This window comes from Quercus robur, chromosome 5, assembly GCF_932294415.1.
Source record: "Quercus robur chromosome 5, dhQueRobu3.1, whole genome shotgun sequence".
Taxonomy (NCBI): Eukaryota; Viridiplantae; Streptophyta; class Magnoliopsida; order Fagales; family Fagaceae; genus Quercus; species Quercus robur.
In genome coordinates, this window is record NC_065538.1 from 6,786,792 (window position 1) to 6,811,238 (window position 24,447).

Sequence of the window (24,447 nt, forward strand, 5' to 3'; positions counted from 1 at the left end):
CTCCAGCGGTAGGGTAATTTCAGGTTAGTAAGTGTGTTTACATTGTAAAAAATCATATTTTTCCTTATTATTATTAAGTCAACATAAGGGAAAACTTCCATAGTTTCCAAAACATTATGACCTTTATTATAATAATACTAAACAAGGATTAAAGGCTTCATAGTTACAAATAAAAGAGAAAAATAGGATGGAATGAAGGGAGAGAGAGATCCCAACTTAGTGCAGCAAGTGTTAAACTAAGATTTTTGATGAGGGTGTATTTATAAGGCATGAATGAGGTGAATGTGGATTATTTGGAGTGAGTGAGATGGGATTAATACTAAGATTAAGACTTTTTTGTGAGTGGTGGGCTGTTTATGACTAGTTGAAAGACATTTATGGGCTGTGATTGTGTGAAAGGGGGAAAAGAGTATCTGAGATTAGATGGGTGTGGGCTAAAGATGATGAGTGGTGAGCTTGAGGAAAGCTAAACCACCAACAAAGTAGTAAACAAACCAACAGTTTTAAAGGAGAGTGTGGGCTGAAGGGGAGAAAAGAATATCTGAGATTAGATGAGTGTGGGCCAAAGGGGATGAGTAGTGAGCTTGAAGAGAGTTAAACCACTAGTAAAATGGCAAATAGATCAAGAGTTTCAGAGGGAGTGGTTCCCCCCTCCTGTGGGCTGAGGTGTGTATGTTTTTATAATGGGGCTTTAGAGAAGCATTAATTGACAAGAATCCAAAAACGTATGACTAATCAGAGGTGATGAATCAAGGTTAAGCTTCCTAAGATTTTTGATCAGAAGAAGAAGATTTACTTTAGGGGCTGCCTTGCTTCTTTGGGTAATGATGGGATTTTAGAGTGCTTTGCATTAAATGCCACGTTTTCTGGGGCTGAGCTTAATGAATGTGATTGAGGCGTGTATCAAGAGCGAATCCTAATGTTGCAACCGAGATTTGGTCCCCAAGAAGTAAGATTCAACACCCCAAACTAGGTGTCAAATTCTTAGTCCACTTTAGGGGGTTCCACTAGAGATCCCTTTATGCCCTCTAAATCATATGTTCCCAATTTTTCCCCTTTAGAATTCATGGGCTTGGCACATGAATCACGTCTTGAACGTTTTTAACATTTTTAGTATTAATTTGTTGGAGTTTGAATAATTTGGTTTTAGCTCTCCTTCCACTGGAGGTGCAGTCTTGAGGAAGATGATGGAGTTCCATCATTCTTTAGACTGCAGCTGATGTGACAACCCTTGGGCATTGTTCACGTCAGGTAGAGGGTGACAGAAAACTGATGGGACAGCCCCTAGTTCATCCTCAAAGGCTTGGTTCTCTTGTAGGAGTCTCTAGTTGCTTTTTAGGTAGGGATGAACATGGGCTGGTTGCCCACTTTCAAGCCCCCTGTTGGGACCTTTTTGGGCTGGAATTGCTCCATTTCAGCACCTTTAGTTAGGCCACATGGCGCTTTCTTTGCTTGGGCTTGTTCCCTACTCCATGAGATTCTTGGGCCTACAAAATGGGCATGCTTTGCCATGGGTTTTTTACTTCTCATGGGCTTTAGTTGTTAGTAGAAATAAAATGAATCCATAAGCTTTAATAAATATTCGTGATAGATTTTGGGTATTAATTCTCATGGGCTTTAAATAACAACTTGTATAGTTTCTCATAATTTTTGCTATGGATTACTTTGTAAATGATATTTTCTTTGAGACTTTTTAAATAATGACTTCCAATATTTTTCTTGAGAATAATATTTATTATGAGTTTTAAATATGGTAACAATCACTATAATGGAATAATGTGATGTTCTCATGAGTTTCTCTATAGATAATCATAATGGACATATAGGATGAATAATTACCATAAGTTTTGGAAATAAATATTATGGATGTTGTGATGTAAGATAGATAGTGAACATGAGTTTATAATATGAAATAAATAAATGTCATGGGTCTAATAATCATATCTTTCCATGGGTTTTTATAAGATGATCGCCATGGGTTTTAAGAGTAGATAATCCATAAATTCCATGAGCTTGTAATATTATAGGTTTAAGAATCTAAAGTATTATTCATTATTGAACTTTCAAGTGAAATAATTATAGTATAGCATTTTGTCAAATATTGATAACCTTGGGCTTTCGATAAATAGTGCCAAGTAGTTATCTTCGGCTTTTAATAGTGCCAATGTAAGTTGAGTTTTTGATATTGCCAATGAGAATTAGGTTTTGATGTTGCCAATGAGAATTGGGCTTTTGATATTGCCAATGTGTTAATTTCCCCAAAACAGGAGGTTCGAGGACTTGACATAACTAAGGTTCTGTTTAACCGTTTCAAAAGATGCCAGTGCGTGTTAATTTCCCCAAAGCAGGAGGTCCTCGGACCCAGCATAGCTAAGGTTTTGTTTAACTGCTTCAAAAGATGCCAGTGTGTGTTAATTTCCCCAAAGCAGGAGGTCCGAGGATCCGGCATAGTTAAGGTTCTGTTTAACCGTTTCAAAAGATGCCAGTGCGTGTTAATTTCCCCAAAGCAGGAGGTCCTTGGACCCAGCATAGCTAAGGTTTTGTTTAACTGCTTCAAAAGATGCCAGTGTGTGTTAATTTCCCCAAAACAGGAGGTCCGAGGACTCGGCGTAGTTAAGTTTCTGTCTAACCGCTTCAAAAGATGCCAGTGTGTGTTAATTTCTCCAAAGAAGGAGATCCGAGGACCCAGCTAAGGTTCTGTTTAACCGTTTCAAAAGATGTCAGTGTGTGTTAATTTCCCCAAAGCAGGAGGTCCGAGGACTCGGCGTAGCTAAGGTTCTGTTTAACCGCTTCAAAAGATGCCAGTGTGTGTTAATTTCTCCAAAGCAGGAGATCCGAGGACCCGGCATAGTTAAGGTTTTGTTTAACTGCTTCAAAAGATTAGAAGATATCAATATATTCCTTCCAGAATAGGGGTTTTTGCAGGGAGATTGTGTCAACCGATTTTCCATCCATGCCTTGATTCTCGGCTTCTTTCTCCAATGGGGATTCAGCGAACCGGGCTACTAGACCCACAAGAACTAGCCCCTTGACAGAGGTACGGGACATATACTTGATGTCAGAAGCCCCTAGAACTGTGCCCTATTTAGCAATCATCTTCGCGTAATCAGTACTTCGAAGTGTAAACCTGAGCGGAAGTTGAGTTATGACAACAACTGTGTGTGTTCTTGGAAATAATGGAGAAGCTTTCGTGTAGCATGCACCACCGCCAAAATGGCCTTCTTTAGGGACTCTTGCTGATGGGAGCTTGATCCTACCATGATTAACAGTTGCACTCACTAACACTCAAGCTCTTCCCACAGACGACGCCAATTGTAGGGACATGTTTTGCAGCCCAAACCCAAGGTGTATGGGATCTTGGACCAGTGAGCACAGTACAATAAATTTGTAGAGAGTGGGTCAAAGAGCTAGGTTTTAGTGCATGGATAACAGTTAATATGGTGTTCCTGACAATCAAACAGAGATGAACTGAGTTTATCAAAGAAAGTTTGTCCTTGGCACAATCCGAGGAGTTTTGTTCTAATAAATATTGAATGAGAATGATTACAGGAATTCTTGAGATTGCTATAGTACTTTCTCTATTAATCCCCTGGACCCCTTTTCCATGGTGAGTTTCTCCTATTATATAGTCTCATTTGAACGACCTTGGCCTTCCACTTGTTGATCATCCAAACCTATACTTGAGTGCCTGTCCCATCAGACACCCTCTCTGGCGTTCTGTAAGTTGCGGTAATCGAGATAGCACTGTTCAGTGGTCTTGTCCACATAAATGCGGTATTAGTAGCTTTCCCTTAGATATTCCTGAGTTCCTATCATTTAGAACTTCCTAGAAGGTCACTCTGACTATTTAGAACTTATATCTAACCATGCTTTAGCTGGTTCGAAGAGATATTCATCCTCAGACTTGGACTACCACGCTCTCGGCCAAAGCCCCTCGCCCCATTGTATGATTTTGGGCCCATGACCCCACATATATATATATATATATATACAACCTTAAATTTTACTAAAAATTTATTTTTTATCCTTAAATTCTTGAAAATGTTTCAATTTTTGTGTTTAAAATTAAAAAAAAAAAAATTATCTTTAAACTATTAAAAAAATTATTTTTTTTCTTTTTTTTACTCTAAATTATTGAAGAAAAAAAAAATCTTTTTACAAAATTTAGGGATAATTTTTTTAAAAAATTTTAAGAACGGAAAGCAAAATTTTTCTTTAATTTAAGATCCAAAATAATATTTTACCCAAATAAAAAGATTAAAATATTATTTTGGTCTTTATATTTTACAAAAAATTTGCTTTTTTTTTGTTTTTTTTTTCTTTTTGAGAAGATAGTAACTGAAAAAAAAAAAAAGAAAAAAGATAGTAAATAGTAAATTTCAAGTTTAATCAATTAAGTCATCTACTGTTAAATTTTTTAAAAATAAATTGGAAAATGTTTTTTCAATTATTAATTAAAATTTTTAATTTAAAATTTTGAAAAAAAAAAGTTGGATAATCAACTACAATATTTAATAAAAGTTGATGAATAAACTTAAAATATACTGTAAAAAATGAAATGAAGTCCATAAGAAATGGACCAAAAAAAAAAAAAAAAAAAAGAAAAAGAAAGAAAAGAAAAGAGAATTAATTCTAATAAAACATAGAACGTTTGTTTTGAATTAAAAAAAAAACTCCCCGCAGTGGTTTAAGGAAAATGGAAGGGGGCATTTTGGTACGCCCGCGTTTCATCCAATTTCCGTTGAAGATCCGCCCTCGTGAGAAGCTATTAGGGTTTGAAATCCCTCTGTTTATTCTTAGTCTGGCATTCTTCCACTCTTGATCCTCCCCGCAGTGGGCGAATTTTACTCGTCGATTGAGCGATATATAACCAATTCTCTCTGGTCACTCATCGAGGCGGTGAAGGTTTCCTCATCATCCACCAGGTAATATATATATATATATATATATATATATAGTTTGTTGTTGTTTAATTTCATTTCAAGTATTCTCATTTGCTTGTAACCTGAATTGAATGAACCTTTTTTTTTGTTAATTAGAACGAAGCTAGGACTCCCAAAAAAAAAAAAAAAAAAAAAAATTATACTGATAGTCGGTGGTTTAGTCGGTGGCTTTGGCTATATATACTGATGACAATCTCTTAAAAAAAAATTGTAATCTTTAGAATTCTTTTATTTTAGTAAAGCAGGTGCAGGCAGAAGAGAGAGAAATGAGTAGTAGTAGTAGTAGTGTAATCTCATACTACGAGAATTCGGATGTCCACAAGCGAAGAAAGAGGATGTCCACTGATCATAGTCAAATGAGTTCATTGGCATCTCTATCAATAGAGATATTAGTTATGCTTACTTCAAAGTTCAAACACACCCTTTTGATAAGTGATAAAATCCATTTAAAAAAAATAAAGGAGTGCAACCCAAGTTAATGGCAAGTATACAAGTGGAAAGCCCAGTTAAAAAAATAATTAAAAATTTATATGAAAGATGTTAATGAAAATTCAAGGTCCAAGAACTATAGAAAGTCAACAGTGGAATAAGCCTAACAAGTCGAAGTCCAGTCATACAAAGTCTTCCAGACTAAATACTTCAACTTCAAGGCATGCTTCTCTTTCCCTTCAAAGCACCAAATATTTTTTTCTCTCGAAAGACATTAGCTTATACATGGGGAAACAGCGTTCCAAATCTCTCCATTGCTTCTCTTACCAAAACGTCCATTCCAACAAGATAACGGCTTCCAAACTAAATACTTCAACTTCATGGTATGCTTCTCTTTCCCTTCAAAGCAGCAAACATTTCTTTCTCTCAAAATACATTAGATTATACAAGGGGAAACAGCGTTCCAAATCTCCCCATTGCTTCTCTTACCAAAACATCCTTTCCAACAAGATAAAAATTCCAACACAAAAGAAGGCATTACCCAAGACACGCCAAATATCAATTCCCAGGACACACTCTCTCCCTATCTTTTGCACATAAAGCACCAATCCAATATGATTAACCCTAAGGTTACATGTAGCGAAGGTCTCACCTAATGACACACAATTGATGGAACATAAGCTTACCAACCTCCTCTCAGAGCCTTATATAATAACTCTTCACTTCAAAGCCTTGTGTCCTCAAAGGGATCCATTATAAATTGTCTCCCTCCCCGCAATGTAACTTTATAGTATATAGGACAGCCATTAACTAATACATATCTACGAATTCCCAATCCTGCACCTTTCTAATGAATAACGGGTTCCAGTAAAAGATAAATCCACATTTCAAAAAAAAAAAAAGGAAAATATATAAATCCTACCTGATATCAATCTAACCCCCCCTCCCCCTCCCTCTCCCCCCTCTTTTTTCTAGAAATTCACTTTCACCAGATCATCCCTCCTAAGGGTTGTCCCAACATTCTCGATTTTGCCATAATGCGCACATACATCACTTACCATTACCTATTTACATCAAAAGGCACACGCAACTCCATTGCTAGCTTCCTTCATTAGTTCTCTTTATGAGTGGTCTTTTGCTTCGGGTTTCATATATGGAAATTATGTTCAATCTTTCACAGAGTCAACTCATTCGTAGATATTTTTCAAGTTGTAATTTTTTAGGCTGCTTCGTGTTTTTTTTTTTTTTTTTTTTTTCATGAAGTAGTCTCTGTTCAATAAACTTATTCTTACTAACTAGAAAACAAAAAATAGGCCCGCTCGCGCCCCCACATCACTCACCATTCCACTTTTCCCAACTTAAATGACTCAAGAAATAATCATCAGAACTAAACACAAATAATTCAGACAACAATAAGTAGCTACATTCAGTATCTATATCTTCAGACAACCAAATTCAATAATGTTAATACCATTAAAAAAATAAAAAATTCTACAAGGTCGGGCTTCCTAAAGGAAATCAGACAAAAATTCTGACCACCAAAAACCTAATTTCAATATTTCGTTTCTCTCTTTTGTCCTCTATTTTCCCAGAAACCAAACAAAGAATAAAAATTTCCTAATACAAACAAATTCGAAATAAGAAAATTGGAATAGCAAAAAAAAAAAAAAAAGTTGAAGTGAACTTACAGGCAGAGCAGAGGAGAGAGAAGCAGTGGGCAACAAGTACTGAACGAGTTATTGTCGGTGGAGAAGAAGTGAAATACTTCTGATCTCTCACTATCGGAATCTCGGGTGCTAGGGTTTAAGAGAGTAGAAGGTGAGAGAGAGAGAGAGAGAGAGAGAGAGAGAGAGAGAGAGAGAGAGATTGTGTTTGTATAATAATCTCGTTTTTTTTTTTTTTTTTTTTTTTTTTTTTTTTTTGTGTGTTGCCTTTCCCACGTTCCTTGTTTTAACTAAACTCTCTCCGTTTTTTAATCAAAGCACAAACCATATGAGAGAGAGAGAGAGCATTCCACTGACAATATTCTTAAAATAATAAAATAATATTGCAAACAAAATAATTAAAATTATTGTTAGTAGAATGCTAACATGGCAGAATCTAGATTATTAAATCATTAAAGAATGATTAAGATTTAAGGAAATCTACTAGTAGAGTACCTTTAAAAATCTAGAGAATCTGAATTCTAATCTAATGGCTAATACCTGTTTGCGAACTCAGAAGCCACTACTTTACCGTTGGATTCTCAATTCTGCCAGTTCATGTTTTTGGGCCCCACAAAAATTGCTTGTTCATCCTCATTTTCCTCATTTCATGCTACAACTAATGCTACCATATATTATTATTATTTATATATTTTTTTGATTTTCCATATGATTGGATGGGATTGGATTGCCACCCTTTCTCCTTTGGGATATCTTTAATTCAATTCATTCTTTGGTTATATAAAATATGAAAGAAACATCCATATAAGAAACCGTAATATCCTTATCTAAACTTGAAAATGTTGGAATATTTTACCTTTCTTTATTTTTTCTCATCCATGGGATTGAATAATATTCAAAGTTGATAATATTCAAAGTTTTATTTTATTTTTGCAAAATTTTGTGAAGCACTTGAACATTGAAAATATCGGTGAAATTATTAGTGTTGAGCTGAGCTACAACATCGATAATGACACCCAAACCATGCACAAAGATGTGCCAATCATTTATTTTGAATTTTTTTGTTGCTGGTAATGTTCCCCTAAAATGGATTGCAAAAGGACAAAGGGTATACAAGTGAGTTTACTGTGCACATGAACGGCATAACTAGTAAGTATCGTTAAGAGTGATGATTCAAAGAAAAACATAAGGGTTAGTGCTAAATTTTTTATTTCAAGTAGTTCTTAAATCCCAATGCAAAAAAGTCTAGCAGGTTACATCACCTTCTTTTTTTTTTTTTTTCCACTCGGACCACTCCAGCTTTCATATGTCATGGATCGAGGCGAAATCCCCTCCAAGTTCTAGTCAATTGTGAGTGTAGCATTAGTTGATTTTGTGTGTTTAATTTATTTTAGGTTTTACTTTTTATCCATATCTCAAGTCACGTATGAATAAAAATTGAAAGAAATTAGAGAATTTGAATGGGAAGAAATCATTCCCTAAATAAATCATCATGTCTTTGAATGTTGTTTTTAGCATCCTATGATATAAAAATGATATTGCAAGATGTTTTTTCGTGCAATTATGGCACATTTAGTGTGGAGAATTCATAAAAGAAGGTAATGTATGGTTTTCTCTTCTTTTGTTTTCAATCTTTTTTACATATTTCTAAAACACATATAGGTTCTTACAAAAAAGTTGTTAAATAAATAAGCATTGGCAAGTAAGAGGTGGCTGGCATCTGCAATTAATGTGGATAAGATTTTTGTCCCTAGAATTTGAATGAGTTCTCATAAATGTGTTTAAATGTGAGATCTTGGGTGGAGGTACCCAATTTTTTTATTATTTATTTTGGTAAATAAGGAGCATATTAATCATTGATAATAGTACTACTATGAATAAGTCGAGGAGTCACTACAGCAATACAATCCATGTTTAAAATAGGAGGTACATAATTTGGATCCATAAATAAGAAACAAAAAGGGTAAAACTGACCTTCTAAGTTTCACCTTTTATAATTTCAGTCCTCTAACTTTAGTTTTGGTCAATTCAATCTTTTAAGTTTCAAAAGTGTTTCAATTCAGGCCTTCCACTAACTTCTGTTAATGCTCTATTGTTAAGTGGTTTTTTTTTTCTTTAGTTTTTTATATTAAAAAATTGCAGAAAACTAATTTGAATTAAAAAAAAAAAAAAAAAAAAAAGAAGAAGAAGAAGAAGAGATTGGGCTCAGTAAACAACTTTGTTCCCCTAGCCACTCTCTCTAGGTTGGACCCAAGGAGCTCCTCTCCAAGATTCATTCATGGCCAACCACCAAGGTCAACCAGTCTCTACTCCTCATCGGTCACTGAAGATTATCCTTGATTGGCGGGGGTTGTCTTTCTCTTAACTCAGTTCGAATAGGCCAGTCTTCCTCTCTCTACGTTTTCTCATCGAACCTTCATTGGAGTTCCAACCCACGGCTGGGCTATGGTGTTTGGTTGGTTTCAAAGTCTTTTGGATTTGGTGAACAACCCGGTTAAGCTCCCTCTCCGATTTGGTCTGTGTCGTTGGATTCTTTCTCTCTCTGATCTGATTTGGGTTTTCAAGTTTAGTTTTTAGTCAAATCTTTTCTTATTTCTGATTTTGTTTGTAAAAACCAAATGAACCACAAAAAAAGAAAAACCCAGAAACATTGTTTCATTGTTGAATAAATAATCAATGTTCGTGGGTAGGGAATTTGTAAATTGTATATGTTACTGATGGTTGATGCCAGATAGTTGTTTGCTGTGCTTTGTTCTGAATTTGTATATTAAAATTTTGGGTCCGTTTGGATGCCATTTTTGGTTGTGTAGATACTGCTCTATCAGATGCAACCGAATATAAAAGAAACAAGTGCCTCCTACAGACTTGAATGGTTATTCCACTGTTAAACATTTTATGAACAAAAAAAAAATGAAGACTACATAATAAAGGAAAGCAATGGTCTCCATATAAAACAAGCAAAGAAATTTTTTGTTGTTTTGTGTGCTATGAATCTCGTGATCAATGTAAAGAAATTTTTTGTTGTTTGTGCGTTGGGTTTGTGGTGTGTTATGGGATTTCTTAAATTTTTTTTTTAAAATTTAAATTATTTTTTTGCATTTTTTAATATAAAAAACTAAAGAAAAAAAAAATGCACTTAACGGTAGAGTATTAACAGAAGTTAGTGGAAGGCCTGAATTGAAACACTTTTGAAACTTGTCGAGGGGGAAATTGATGCCTCTATCTAAGATGTTGGGAAGCCAAGCCGAAACTCGACTATGGGCTCTTGAGATGGTACCCAAAGGCTTTCGGTGTGATGACAAAGCCTATCCAAGCAAGAAACAAATGCTGCACATGACAAAACAGCAACAAAAGCCCAATGAAAAACACGTTACAATACTTAATTAGTACATTAATGGCCCTGGTTCGATAGTTCAAATCAGTCCTCTAATTGTATGGTATTATCTCTAGCGGTAGGGTAATTTCAGGTTAGTAAGTGTGTTTACATGGTAAAAAATCATATTTTTTCCTTATTATTATTAAGTCAACATAAGGGAAAACTTCCATAGTTTCCAAAACATGATGACCTTTATTATAATAATACTAAACAAGGATTAAAGGCTTCATAGTTACAAATAAAAGAGAAAAATAGGATGGAATGAAGGGAGAGAGAGATCCCAGCTTAGTGTAGCAAGTATTAAACTAAGATTTTTGATGAGGGTGTATTTATAAGGCATGAATGAGGTGAATGTGGATTATTTGGAGTGAGTGAGATGGGATTAATACTAAGATTAAGACTTTTTTGTAAGTGGTGGGCTGTTTATGACTAGTTGAAAGATATTTATGGGCTGTGATTGTGTGAAAGGGGGAAAAGAGTATCTGAGATTAGATGAGTGTGGGCTAAAGATGACGAGTGGTGAGTTTGAGGAAACCTAAATCACCAACAAAGTAGTAAACAAACCAAGAGTTTTAAAGGAGAGTGTGGGTTGAAGGGGAGAAAAGAATATCTGAGGTTAGATGAGTGTGGGCTAAAGGGGATGAGTAGTGAGCTTGAAGAGAGTTAAACCACTAGTAAAATGGCAAATAGATCAGGAGTTTTCAGAGGGAGTGGTTCCCCCCTCCTGTGGGCTGAGGTGTGTATGTTTTTATAATGGGGTTTTAGAGAAGCATTAATTGACAAGAATCCAAAAACGTATGACTAATCAGAGGTGATGAATCAAGGTTAAGCTTTCTAAGATTTTTGGTCAGAAGAAGAAGATTTACTTTAGGGGCTGCCTTGCTTTTTTGGGTAATGATGGGATTTTAGAGTGCTTTGCATTAAATGCCACGTTTTCTGGTGCTGAGCTTAATGAATGTTATTGAGGCGTGTATCAAGAGCGAATCCTAATGTTGCAACCGAGATTTGGTCCCCAAGAAGTAAGATTCAACACCCCAAGCTAGGTGTCAAATTCTTAGTCCACTTCAGGAGGTTCCACTAGAGATCCCTTTATGCCCTCTAAATCATATGTTCCCAATTTTTCTCCTTTATAATTCATGGGCTTGGCACATGAATCACGTCTTGAACGTTTTTAACATTTTTAGTATCAATTTGTTGGAGTTTGAATAATTTGGTTTTAGCTCCCCTTCCATTGGAGGTGTAGTTTTGGGGAAGATGATAGAGTTCCATCATTTTTTAGGCTGCAGCTAATGTGACAACCCTTGGGTACTGTTCACGTCAGGCAGAGGGTGACAGAATACTGATGGGACAGCCCCTAGTTCATCCTCAAAGGCTTGGTTCTCTTGTAGGAGTCTCTAGTTGCTTTTAGGTAGGGATGAACAAGGGCTGGTTGCCCACTTTCAAGCCCCTTGTTGGGACCTTTTTGGGCTGGAATTGCTCCATTTTAACACCTTTAGTTAGGCCACATGGCCCTTTCTTTGCTTGGGCTTGTTCCCTACTCCATGAGATTCTTGGGCCTACAAAATGGGCATGCTTTGCCATGGGTTTTTTACTTCTCATGGGCTTTAGTTGTTAGTAGAAATAAAATGAATCCATAAGCTTTAATAAATATTTATGATAGATTTTGGGTATTAATTTCCATGGGCTTTAAATAACAACTTGTATAGTTTCTCATAATTTTTGCTATGGATTACTTTGTAAATGATATTTTCTTTGAGACTTTTTAAATAATGACCTCCAATATTTTTCTTGAGAATAATATTTACTATGGGTTTTAAATATGGTAACAATCACTATAATGGAATAATGTGATGTTCTCATGAGTTTCTCTATAGATAATCATAATGGACATATAGGATGAATAATTACCATAAGTTTTGGAAATAAATATTATGGATATTGTGATGTAAGATAGATAGTGAACATGAGTTTATAATATGAAATAAATAAATGTCATGGGTCTAATAATCATATCTTTCCATGGGCTTTTATAAGATGATCGCCATGGGTTTTGAGAGTAGATAATTCATAAATTCAATGAGCTTGTAATATTATAGGTTTAAGAATCTAAAGTATTGTTCATTATTGGACTTTCAAGTGAAATAATTATGGTATAGCATTTTGTCAAGTATTGATAACCTTGGGCTTTCGATAAATAGTGCCAAGTAATTAGCTTCGGCTTTTAATAGTGCCAATGTAAGTTGAGTTTTTGATATTGCCAATGAGAATTAGGCTTTGATGTTACCAATGGGAATTGGGCCCAATAAGAATTGGGCTTTTGATATTGCCAATGTGTTAATTTCCCCAAAGCAGGAGGTTCGAGGACTTGACATAATTAAGGTTCTGTTTAACCGTTTCAAAAGATGCCAGTGCGTGTTAATTTCCCCAAAGCAGGAGGTCCTCGAACCCAGCATAGCTAAGGTTTTGTTTAATTGCTTCAAAAGATGCCAGTGTGTGTTAATTTCCCCAAAGCAGGAGGTCCGAGGACCTGGCATAGCTAAGATTCTGTTTAACCGTTTCAAAAGATGCCAGTACGTGTTAATTTCCCCAAAGCAGGAGGTCCGAGGACCCGGCATAGCTAAGGTTCTGTTTAACCGCTTCAAAAGATGTCAGTGCGTGTTAATTTCCCCAAAGCAGGAGATCCGAGGACCCGGCATAGTTAAGGTTTTGTTTAACTGCTTCAAAAGATTAGAAGATATCAATATATTCCTTCCAGAATAGGAGTTTTTGCAGGGAGATTGTGCCAACCGAATTTCCATCCATACCTTGATTCTCGGCTTCTTTCTTCAATGGGGATTCAGCGAATCGGGCTACTAGACCCACAAGAACTAGCCCCTTGACAGAGGTACGGGGCATATACTTGATGTCAAAAGCCCCTAGAACTGTGCCCCATTTAGCAATCCTCTTCACGTAATTAGTACTTCGAAGTGTAGACCTGAGCGGAAGCTGAGTTATGACAACAACTGTGTGTGTTCTTGGAAATAATGGAGAAGCTTTCGTGTAGCATGCACCACCGCCAAAATGGCCTTTTCTAGGGACTCTTGCTGATGGGAGCTTGATCCTACCATGATTAACAGTTGCACTCACTAACACTCAAGCTCTTCCCATAGACGATGCCAATTGTAGGGACATGTTTTGCAGCCCAAACCCAAGGTGTATGGGATCTTGGACCAGTGAGTACAGTACAATAAATTTGTAGAGAGTGGGTCAAAAAGCTAGGTTTTAGTGCATGGATAACAATTAATATGGTGTTTATGACAATTAAACAGAGATGAACTGAGTTTATCAAAGAAAGTTTGTCCTTGGCACAATCCGAAGAGTTTTGTTCTAATAAATATTGAATGAGAATGATTACAGGAGTTCTTGAGATTGCTATAGTACTTTCTTTGTTAATCCCCTGGACCCCTTTTCCATGGTGGGTTTCTCCTATTATATGGTCCCATTTGAACGACCTTGACCTTCCACTTGTTGATCATCCAAGCCTATACTTGAGTGCTTGTCCCATCAGACACCCTCTTTAGCGTTCTATAAGTTGCGGTAATCAAGATAGCACTGTTCATTGGTCTTGTCCACATAAATGCGGTTTAGTAGCTTTCCCTTAGATGTTCCTGAGTTCCTATCCTTTAGAATTTCCTGGAAGGTCACTCTGACTATTTAGAACTTATATCTGACCATGCTTTAGCTAGTCCAAGGAGATATTCATCCTCAGACTTGGACTACCACGCTCTCGGCCAAGGCCCCTCGCCCCATTATATGATTTTGGGCCCATGACCCCACATATATATATATATATATATATACATCCTTAAATTTTACTAAAAAATTATTTTTTATCCTTAAATTCTTGAAAATGTTTCAATTTTTGTGTTTAAAATTAAAAAAAAAAATATCTTTAAACTATTAAAAAATTATTTTTTTTTCTGTTTTTTACTCTAAATTATTGAAGAAAAAAAAATCTTTTTACAAAATTTAGGGATAATTTTTTAAAAAAATTTTAAGAACGGAAAGCAAAATTTTTCTTTAATTTAAGAACCAAAATAATATTTTACCCAAATAAAAAGATTAAAATATTATTTTGTTCTTTATATTTTACAAAAATTTTGTTTTTTTTCTTTTTCTTTTTGAGAAGGTAGTAACTTAAAAAAAAAAAAAAAAAGATAGTAAATAGTAACACATGGATGATTATGTAATTAAAAAAAAAAAGTTAAAATGTAAAACCTTTCAGCTATTTGACTTTGCCTTTGTTTATTATAGTAACACATGGATGATTTTGTTTTCAATTTCTCTATAAGTTTCACCAGAATTCATTTCAGCTATTTGACTTTGCCTTTGTTTATTATAGTCGTCTAAATTTGAAGTTTAATCAATTAAGTCATCTACTGTTAAATTTTTTACAAATAAATTGGAAAATGTTTTTTCAATTATTAAATAAAATTTTTAATTTAAAATTTTGAAAAAAAAAAGTTGGATAATCAACTACAATATTTAATAAAAGTTGATGAATAAACTTAAAATATACTGTAAAAACTGAAATGAAGTCCATAAGAAATGGACAAAAAAAAAAAAAAAAAAAAAAAAAAGAAAGAAAAGAAAAGAGAATTAATTCTAATAAAACATAGAACGTTTGTTTTGAATTAAAAAAAAAACTCCCCGCAGTGGTTTAAGGAAAATGGAAGGGGGCATTTTGGTACGCCCGCGTTTCATCCAATTTCCGTTGAAGATCCGCCCTCGTGAGAAGCTATTAGGGTTTGAAATCCCTCTGTTTATTCTTAGTCTGGCATTCTTCCACTCTTGATCCTCCCCGCAGTGGGCGAATTTTACTCGTCGATTGAGCGATATATAACCAATTCTCTCTGGTCACTCATCGAGGCGGTGAAGGTTTCCTCATCATCCACCAGGTAATATATATATATATATATATATATAGTTTGTTGTTGTTTAATTTCATTTCAAGATTCTCATTTGCTTGTAACCTGAATTGAATGAACTTTTTTTTTTGTTAATTAGAACGAAGCTAGGACTCCCAAAAAAAAAAAAAAAAAAAAAAAATTATACTGATAGTCGGTGGGGGTAATAGTCGGTGGTTTAGTCGGTGGCTTTGGCTATATATACTGATGACAATCTCTTAAAAAAAAATTGTAATCTTTAGAATTCTTTTATTTTAGTAAAGCAGGTGCAGGCAGAAGAGAGAGAAATCCTATCCTATCCTAATGATGGAGATGAGAAAACATCATAGAAGGAGTAGTAGTAGTAGTAGTGTAATCTCATACTACGAGAATTCGGATGTCCACAAGCGAAGAAAGAGGACGGCCACGGCTATTGATGATCTCCCAATAGATCTAGTGTTAGAAATATTGCATCGGCTGGATCTGAAATCCGCCACGCGATGCAAGTCTGTCTCAAAGGAATGGTGCTCTGTTATCACTGATCCTTTTTTCGCTAGATGCTTTGTTAACTACAACAACAGTCGGCCAATAGTGGATCATTGCCCCTTTACCTTGCTACTCCAGTGCACTAATCGGCGAACAAAGAATGGACATCTCCTCTTGCCATTGGAGGAGGAACCTTATTTTAAATCTCTGCCTTACATTCCACCAATGTATCAAGAACAACGCCACAATGAGTTCAACATTCAAGCTTCGTGTCATGACTTGTTCTTATGCTCTGAATCTGCAGTTGTTAGTGATCATAGTACTCCCTTTTTTTACTATGTCATTAATCCAATTACTAGGCAATGGACTGCCCTTCCTCCACTTCCACATCAATACACCGCATCAGTAGTAAGGCGGCGGCCTCTGATTGGGTTTATATGTAACTCCGGTGACATTCTTCAGTTTAGTTTTAGAGTGGTGCTCATTCCTGAATTTGAGGGCATGTCAACGGAATTCAAGGTGTACATATTCTCATCCGACACAAGTAAATGGAGTGAGTCTCTGGTGTCGTGCCCGGCCCTTGAAGGATTTGATTTGACTTCTTTTGCCTTCCCCGCTGTTCCTTATAATGGCTTGCTATTTTGGTGTAGTAGGGATGGCTCCCTTTTTGGGTTCGATCCTTACAACAGTGGATGCTATCGATTCATTCAGAAGCCCCTAGAATTGGACACTTCCTTCGCTAATGGGCGCCTTGGAGTATCTCGCGGTGCCTTGAGGATGGCCCGGATTTCGGGCTTCGATCCTTACGACTACTTCTCTGATCCTGTTTTATGCGTTTGGGAGTTCAAAGATAAAGGAGAGGAAGGAGGCAAATGGTGCTTAGAGCACCAGCTGTATATCAAGAAATATTCTGTTTTGCTGGTCCTAGCCTTTCATCCAAATGACCAGGATATCATGTATTTGGTGATTAATTTTAAGGTGGTATCATGCAACTTGCGCAGAAAAACACTGGAAGTGGTTCGCGATTTGCCAGATCCTTACTTTTCCGATGGCAAAAATGTCTTCAACTTTGTGCTCCCTTGTTGGCCAACTCCCATTCATTCTTCTCCCTTCCTATAAGTGAAGGCAGCCTATCTATTCTACTGCTTGCTAATGCTAATGCTAGCTTGTGTCTTTAAAGCTTTTTGCCTTTTGGGGGTTTCCGTATTATGGTTTGCCTAAATTAGGCTTTTGTGAATTCCCCTCAAAACTTTTAACCTAGCAAAATATGTATTTTTAAAAATTTTTCATAATCTATTTTTTATGGATAGTGGATGCTTATCAATTATTGAATGTAAAACTAGTTATTGTAATTTTGAATGAGATGAATATTATAGCCTTGCATGGGCCTCTTCTGTTTTCCTAGTTGTTGTAATTTTGAATGAGATGAATGTATATGTAACTTTTGTTGAACTATCTTGCGCCTTATATAGCAACCACATGTCGGGATAAGGAGTGGAATCTGTTTGTTATAATATTTACTGTCATAGTCGTAGATTTGATGTTTCTTGGAGGTGGATTGTTAATTTAATGCGAGATAAGATTTGAGTTTTCCTGAGGGAAGAGATCTTGGTGCTTTATTCGGAGGCAGGGAACTGAATTTATTGCGTTGGTATTTAGAACCATTGTGAATCTGATTGACAGGATCTAAAAGTAGGTGAGTTTGGCAATTGTGGAGGCTTATTTGGAGGCGGCATGGAATTTAGGAGTTGAATACAGAAATCAAACTTTGACACAAGTGTTAGTTCATTATTTGTCATTCAGATTCTATAATCTGATTTAAGCTAAGCTCCACCCCAGGAAATTTGAATTTAACCCTTAGAAATTAACCCACCTTGTCTATCATGGTTGTAGTAAGCCTTTTTCAACTCTTTTATCTGGTTGCTGAAGCGGACAATAGAAAGCATCTAAAGAGTAAAACATAAAGGCTTTATTATCCATATTTAACATTGGTATTGACTATCATACGCAGATCTTAGTTCATCTTAACGACTAAGTATTATTTGATTTATTTCTTAATTCTTATAGCCTGTACGAAATCAAAATAGACAAAAACCTCAAAGACCATACTCAAATGAATTCTCATTTAAGATGGATTTCTCTATTTTGCCGCAAGCTGCAATTTAGTAGCTTGATGCTTCAATAATTGGTAAGAAGTCTTAGTCACTAAGGCCAGAAGGTTTTTACCACATTATATAGTTCTTTAGCAGTTGCTGCAGTTGAATAGGTTTGGAAACAAATTTGTGCAATATGATGCAAGTTTACAATCAAATACAGAATAGTAAGGGTCAAATTGGGACACAAAAGACAAAACTGAACAATTTTTGGGACTCACAGCCAAGATGAACACGTTACTTTGTTTTAGTCTTTATGGGGACTCATTTAAGGGTTTAGATTCTCTCCCCTACTAGAAGAGCACTAAATCTGAATAAAGTAGGTCATTTGAGGGGAAAAAAAGCAACCAGTCAATGCCAGTCGATCAATAATCAGTCAACGATCCGTCCGTTGAGAGAGAGGGGTCTGGGGTGCATAGTTACCATTGGGAGAGTTTTCTTCTTCTTTTTTTTATTTTTTTAAATATTTTTATTTTTGTGTAGAGTATATTTGTGAGGCTCTATTGAGCATTCTTCTTTCTTAAATAGTTGAATAATTCTTTAAATCATATTCTGGTTTTGTCAGCTCACAATTGCTGTATCACATGAATTAGCCCATCTATGGCTTGGCAGTCTGGTAACAATGGAATGGTGGAGTCATTTATGGCTTAATGAGGGATTTGCAACATGGGTAAAATTGAGTCATCTCACATAACTGCTTCCACTTGCTGGCTATTGCAATACATTCATTTTCTTGTTTGAATCTGTATTTGATCTTAAATTTCCAGGTAAGTTATATGGCCACTGACAGGCAACAGCATGTTTCCTTAGTGGAATATATGGACTCTATTTCTTCTAAAAACAAATGATGGCCTGCGTATGGATGCACTGGAACAATTGCATCCTATTGAGGTAAGGAAGTGAATGCTTCTGTTAAAAGTTGCAAATAGTACATCATTTAAGCATGTTATATTATTGAGGTAAGGAAGTGAATGTAGTGATAAAATCAACAATCTTTTTAATTTGCAAACTACTTCCTAAAATGGCATGTTTTACTGGATTTTCAAGAGCCGCAATGAACATCATCAAAGTAAATGTATTGACACAGTCAACTTAGTGTGTGCGTGTTTGTGTGTTCACATGCATATGCATCTGTTGTCAGAGTGCATGGACCACTACCTAGTAGGAGGGAGGTGACAGTGCAGGGAAATATCCAATAATCCAACTCCAAATATTGAAGCACTAATTTTACTATATTATAAGCCCGTCTCAATTATGAATTCAATTGAGAAAAAATTGTGAGGAAATTTCTATATAAAACATAACTTTGACGTGTAATTCAACTCTGTCCATCACATGATATTTGGCATATTTGCAGGTCGAGGAACCCCGTGCTTGTTCAATAGGGGAATTATTTGATTCTATCAGCTACAAAAAGGGATCTTCTGTCACTCGAATGTTGCAGGGTTATCTTGGTATGGCACATTTCAGGAGGGATGGTTCATGTTCTTGACTTATAGTTGGGTTATTTTTATATGGAGCACCAAATATTGATTCTGTTTTTTTATGGTAAAACCTTCTCATTTCTTGGAAAATATATACCAAACTAATGCTTGGCATTTCTTAGTTAATGTCATTTGTTTTATAAAGCTTTAATGGCTCTCTTATCCATTAAGCAGGTTTGGCACTTTATAATTGTCAAGGCTATTATGTAATTTATGTTTATTTCTTATCATATATGTTAACAATGCCATTATAGTCTTCAATTATTCAATGGACTAAGAATATATATTGATACCACATGGGCTCAAAAATTTAGAGTGGATTGGGGTTTGAACTAGTTCACTACTCAAGGGTAATTTCCTTACTTAAGAAACTAACTTTACAAGTTCGGTTGTATTATTATTAATAAATTCAGCATAGACAACAGAATCTCCCTCAAATTTCTCAATTATGTGAAAAAAGTCAGTCATCTCTTGATAGTGATTTTGCAATAATCACAAGTGTTGCATTTTGACATTAGTGCCCAATTGAATGATGAAATTGATTAATTATCGCCAAAACAATATTCATGTGAATATATGTACTCATTTATAGAAGATCATGCACCTGATTTACTTAATATAAAGCCATGCCAGATTATGATATGGGCTAAAGCTATATCCATTAGTGATACTAAAAACAGATTGCTCACTCCTTGAATTTTGTCATCTGGCAGTTCTGCAGTTATGAAAAGGCCAATGAGATAGAAGCATTTTTTTGCCAGCCGTATGCATCCTTCATTTACCATGAGTTTGAAGCAAAGTACTGAGCAAATCCGACTCAAAGCGAGGTGGGTTGACAACAAAAGGCGAGAGCAATCTCTATACGACCTAGTCAAACAATTAGCTCTCAAGAAATGCTAGTGTTCCCTTTGCTTCCAAAACTATATTGTGAATGTAATTATGTTAAGAATAATAAACCATGAACATGTTGCTACCTAGCATCATTACTTCTCCGTTGTGACGTATCTCACATGCTAACTATGACCAATTCCATTACTGCTTTCTCTATTATGCCAAATAGGGATGGCAATTTTGCCCCGCCCTGCTTGACCCGCCCCTCCCCGCTTCGCCCCCATGCGGGTTTTCCCCACCCCGCAAAGGTGGTGGGGCGGGGATGGGGTAAGATTTTAGACCCGCACCACGGGGCGGGGCGGGGATGGGTTTACATTTTTTAGACCCACCCCGCCCCGCCCTGCATTAATAAGGGATAAAAGGTAATTTTTTCATACCCTAAAACCCTACTATTTAAACAAAAATATCATCATCTTATTTTATTTAAGTGGAGATTCTTTTTGAAGAACTAGGCAATTTTTATTTTGTTATGTATTAGGAGTTTGGATTATTTTATTGTGTCATACTATGAGATTTTTGTTGTGATATTATCTTGTTAAATATTTAGATAATATTATTTAGTATTTGCTAAAAATTAGTTTGATTCGATAGAATAAATTTATTTATAATTTCAAGTATATTTTTATCATTGAAACATGTCATTTTATTTGAAAAAATGATAATAGTTGTAGGGAAAATTAACAAGAAATAGAGTTTTACAGTGTAGGGCGGGGCTTCGCGGGTCTTCGTGGGGCCTTAAGGGGCGGGGATGGGGCAAGAAATTTTCCTCGTCATGCGGGGCGGGGCGGGGATGGGGCAAGAAAAATCCATGCGGGGCGGGGGCGAAGATCCCATCCTTCGGCCCCGCCCCGCCCCATTGCCATCCCTAATGCCAAACCTAACACACAAAAATACTGCTAAAGTCCAAACAGAAATACGTGGTCCTGTACATTTTCTTAAAAAAAAAAAAAAATGCCAAAGACCACAGCGTGAGAGTAAACAGTCTGACAATTGTAATATCATACATCCATGTATCTTTCTATAACAAATACACTAGTATGTAACCGAATTTGTCAATTGTAGTGGTGCTATCGTTAATTTTATATTTTATTTTAATTTATTATTTTTGTCAAAATATGTTCATGATAAAATTATATTAGTAAGATAAACAAAACTTGATTTTGTGTGTGTGTGTTAATTCTTCAACATTATTTTTTTGTAAGAATTGTAGTGGTGCCTGAACTTGTTTGCATTTTTTTTTAGAGAAGTAAAATTTTTTAAGAAGTGTTTTAATTATTAGATAATGAAATTCCTTCTAGAGAAGTAAATTATAAAAAAAAGTATTTTAGTGATATGGCAATGATTTTTACAAAATTGGCTATGCCAAATCCTGAACGTATACTAAATTAGCTATTTCACTTGTTATTATGTGAGACAATTTAAGCTTTTAAAATTTATTGAAAATTTGAGACCGGCCCTAGTAGAATAAAAACAAGCCTTTTAATTATAGGACTTCAAATTTGTGGGACAGTGCAAAATTAGATATTATATATTTTTTTTATTCAACTTTTTTTTCTTTCAAGAATTGTGGCAGCACTTGGCCTTAAAAAAAACTGTTGTCGCATCACTTGCACATTTGCAACAACTTTCTTCATTTTTCCCCTATTATTTTGGGAGGGTCAAAATGGTCAAATACTACTATTTGAAAAAATATGTAGTGTTTTACTATTATTTGAGATATATTTAGTAATTTACCTTTTTTTTAGAACTCAATTTTATGAAACTCAAGTTTAAAATGGAACTCAAGTTTCAAAAACTCGAGTACATATAAGAAAAACACGATTCCCCACAGTACTCACATGGCCACACATTATTTACCGTAAAAAAAAAAAAAAAAAAAAAAAAAAAAAAAAAAAAAAAAAAAAAAAAAAAAAAAAAAAAAAAAAACTCTTATCACACATTACATCAGTACTTTGCTTGTCTTTCTAACTCTTTTGTATTGGAAAGGGAAATTATTCAAAGAGTCTGGTTAATGTATGCCCTTAGAGCATATATTAACAAATCCGTTTTTAGAAAAATTTTATCGAAAATTGAAAAAGTTGTCAAAACTTTTTCAATTCTCGATAAAAAATTTTCTAAAAATAGTATACTATTGTATACCTTTAGGGCACGTATTAGTAAAATCCTTATTCAAATAAAGTTGGTAGTGGTGCTGGACATGGAGCAGAGGGATGACATCACAAAGTTAGTCAATGTTGGTTTGCACTCTTTTGTCTAAGGTGTCGGAAAGGGAAATTATTAAATAAAGCTGGCAATGGTGCTGGACATGGGATAGAGAGATAACATCACAAAGTCAGTCAATGTTGGTTTGCATGCTAATAAAACTGTGTAAACATGAAATTTTAAGTTTGTGGAGCTTTATGTACAAGGAACTCAAGTTTATGAAATTAACTCGAGTACCAAGTGCCATTTTTTTTTTATAGAACTCAAGTTCTAGAAACTTGAGTAACGTGCCAAACTCAAGTTTGTACCCGAGTTCCAAAGTGGTAAAACACTACATATTTTGTCCAATAATGGTATGTGGCCATTTTGGCCATTATAGAAGCAATTAGATTTTAAAAAAATAAATAAATAATTGTGTCTGTATTAGAATTCTTTTAAATTTTTAATTTTTTTTTTCAATAAGTCTTTAATAGTGGGATAATGATAGCCACAAAGGTAGTTATACCACTCGACAAAATTTATCCTATATTAGTGATACCAATTCGACTTTGTTCATCATACATCTAGAATTTTGGACTTGACTTTTAACAAATAATCACTTGTAAAGAATTAAGGGAAGATTTGGGCCATTCTTACATTTTTGACCCTTTTTGAAGAACATTCCCAACAATGATATCATAGAAGTCCGTCGGACATGCCACATTCTTCATTACTTTGCACTGATCTTCACTAACCTAATCCTCAACTTCATCTACACGTAGACAACCAACAAAATGCTATTCACTCAAATGCCTACATACAAAAATGTATAAATTTTGATCTTGATTCTTCTTTATCATAATATTTATACTAGATATAATAATAGAAACATTGTTATAAATTTTACAAAACTTTTATTGCACCATTTCATCAACATTATTTTAGATCTTTTATTTATTTATTTATCAAATTTCATTTTGTTTAATATTTCATCTCCTTTAATCATGACCTTCTTAACTAGTTTGACCTTTTCATCGATCTCATCAAACTATTGTTTTCTTTTATATGGTTCAAAAATACCCTCATTAATAAATGGTAACTTCATTTAGAAATAAGGTCATAAATGTTAAATAAAAAATTTCATTTTGAATCAAAAAGAGAATTACAAAAATTTAGGATTTTTTTTCCCTATACGTTCAAAAAAGAAATTATATTTACTGCTTATCTCTATAGTTTATCCTTTTTATTTGTTTGAAAAATAAATTAAAAATTTGTAAATTATCTTAGGTGTAAATTATTAACTTTTACAAAAAAATAAAAATAAATAAAATAGAAGAGCCTTTGAACACATGCGCGAGCGTGTGCTCAGAGGCTTTTATATATATATATATATATATATATATATATATTATTTTCTTGAATATATATTTTATATAATCCAAGATATAAATTATTTTATCCAGTCATGTGTAATTATCTTTTAAATTGTATTAATCACAATCAATATCCTTCAAACAATTTTTTATAGATATAATAGGATTTGAAATTTATAGTGATCACTCCATAATAAGTGTTTTTTATTAGTACTCCAAAATACATTTTTGTGTGTGTAGATTAGATGTATCTAGACCTTTTATTCAATGATAAGAGACTTTATTGAAACCTCTTATTTGATGATAAAAAACCTAATCTACCAAGTTAACAAAAACCCACATTTTAAAACATTTTAAATCAATATTTTAATTAAATAAGTTAAATATTACCGATTAAAATATAATAGGAGTTTTAGAAAACATAAGAGAATACAAATTAATAAATTTTGTGGAGAAACCACTTATTACCAACAATATGTGGAGAAACCTCTTAGCCTAAGCTTTATATCAGATTGTGGTCATCCTAACCTTAAAATTCAAAG

The 24,447-nt window shown here is 34.6% G+C and overlaps 3 protein-coding genes across 8 annotated transcripts in view; 2 read left to right on the forward strand and 1 right to left on the reverse strand.

The window, feature by feature from the left end:
- Positions 1-19,586, forward strand: part of LOC126724966 (aminopeptidase M1-C-like) — a 34,824-nt gene extending 15,238 nt beyond the window's left edge. Inside the window, exons 4-6 of the mRNA XM_050429422.1 lie at positions 18,542-18,646; positions 18,744-18,867; positions 19,334-19,586. Of these exons, the coding sequence (XP_050285379.1) occupies positions 18,542-18,646; positions 18,744-18,824 (186 nt within the window). The 3' untranslated portion in view covers positions 18,825-18,867; positions 19,334-19,586. The remainder of the gene's footprint in view (positions 1-18,541; positions 18,647-18,743; positions 18,868-19,333) is intronic.
- LOC126724965 (uncharacterized) overlaps positions 1-24,447 on the reverse strand; it is a 69,774-nt gene that overhangs the window by 7,402 nt on the left and 37,925 nt on the right. The window lies entirely within an intron of this gene.
- On the forward strand, positions 4,649-17,222 carry LOC126724961 (putative F-box protein At3g23970). 6 transcript variants are annotated; one of them, XM_050429411.1, is made up of 2 exons: positions 4,649-4,925; positions 15,622-17,222. In XM_050429411.1, the coding sequence occupies exon 2, from the start codon at positions 15,662-15,664 to the stop codon at positions 16,940-16,942; it is 1,281 nt and encodes a 426-aa protein (XP_050285368.1). In that variant the 5' UTR covers positions 4,649-4,925; positions 15,622-15,661; the 3' UTR covers positions 16,943-17,222. The 6 variants fall into 6 exon arrangements, with proteins under 6 accessions (XP_050285368.1, XP_050285370.1, XP_050285366.1 ...); XM_050429413.1 differs by having other exon boundaries at positions 15,625-17,222; XM_050429409.1 differs by having other exon boundaries at positions 4,650-4,925; positions 15,617-17,222.

Excerpts from the sequence above, each read along its gene's own strand:
- LOC126724961 (XM_050429411.1), top strand. The coding sequence starts at position 15,662 with ATGATGGAGATGAGAAAACATCATAGAAGGAGTAGTAGTAGTAGTAGT.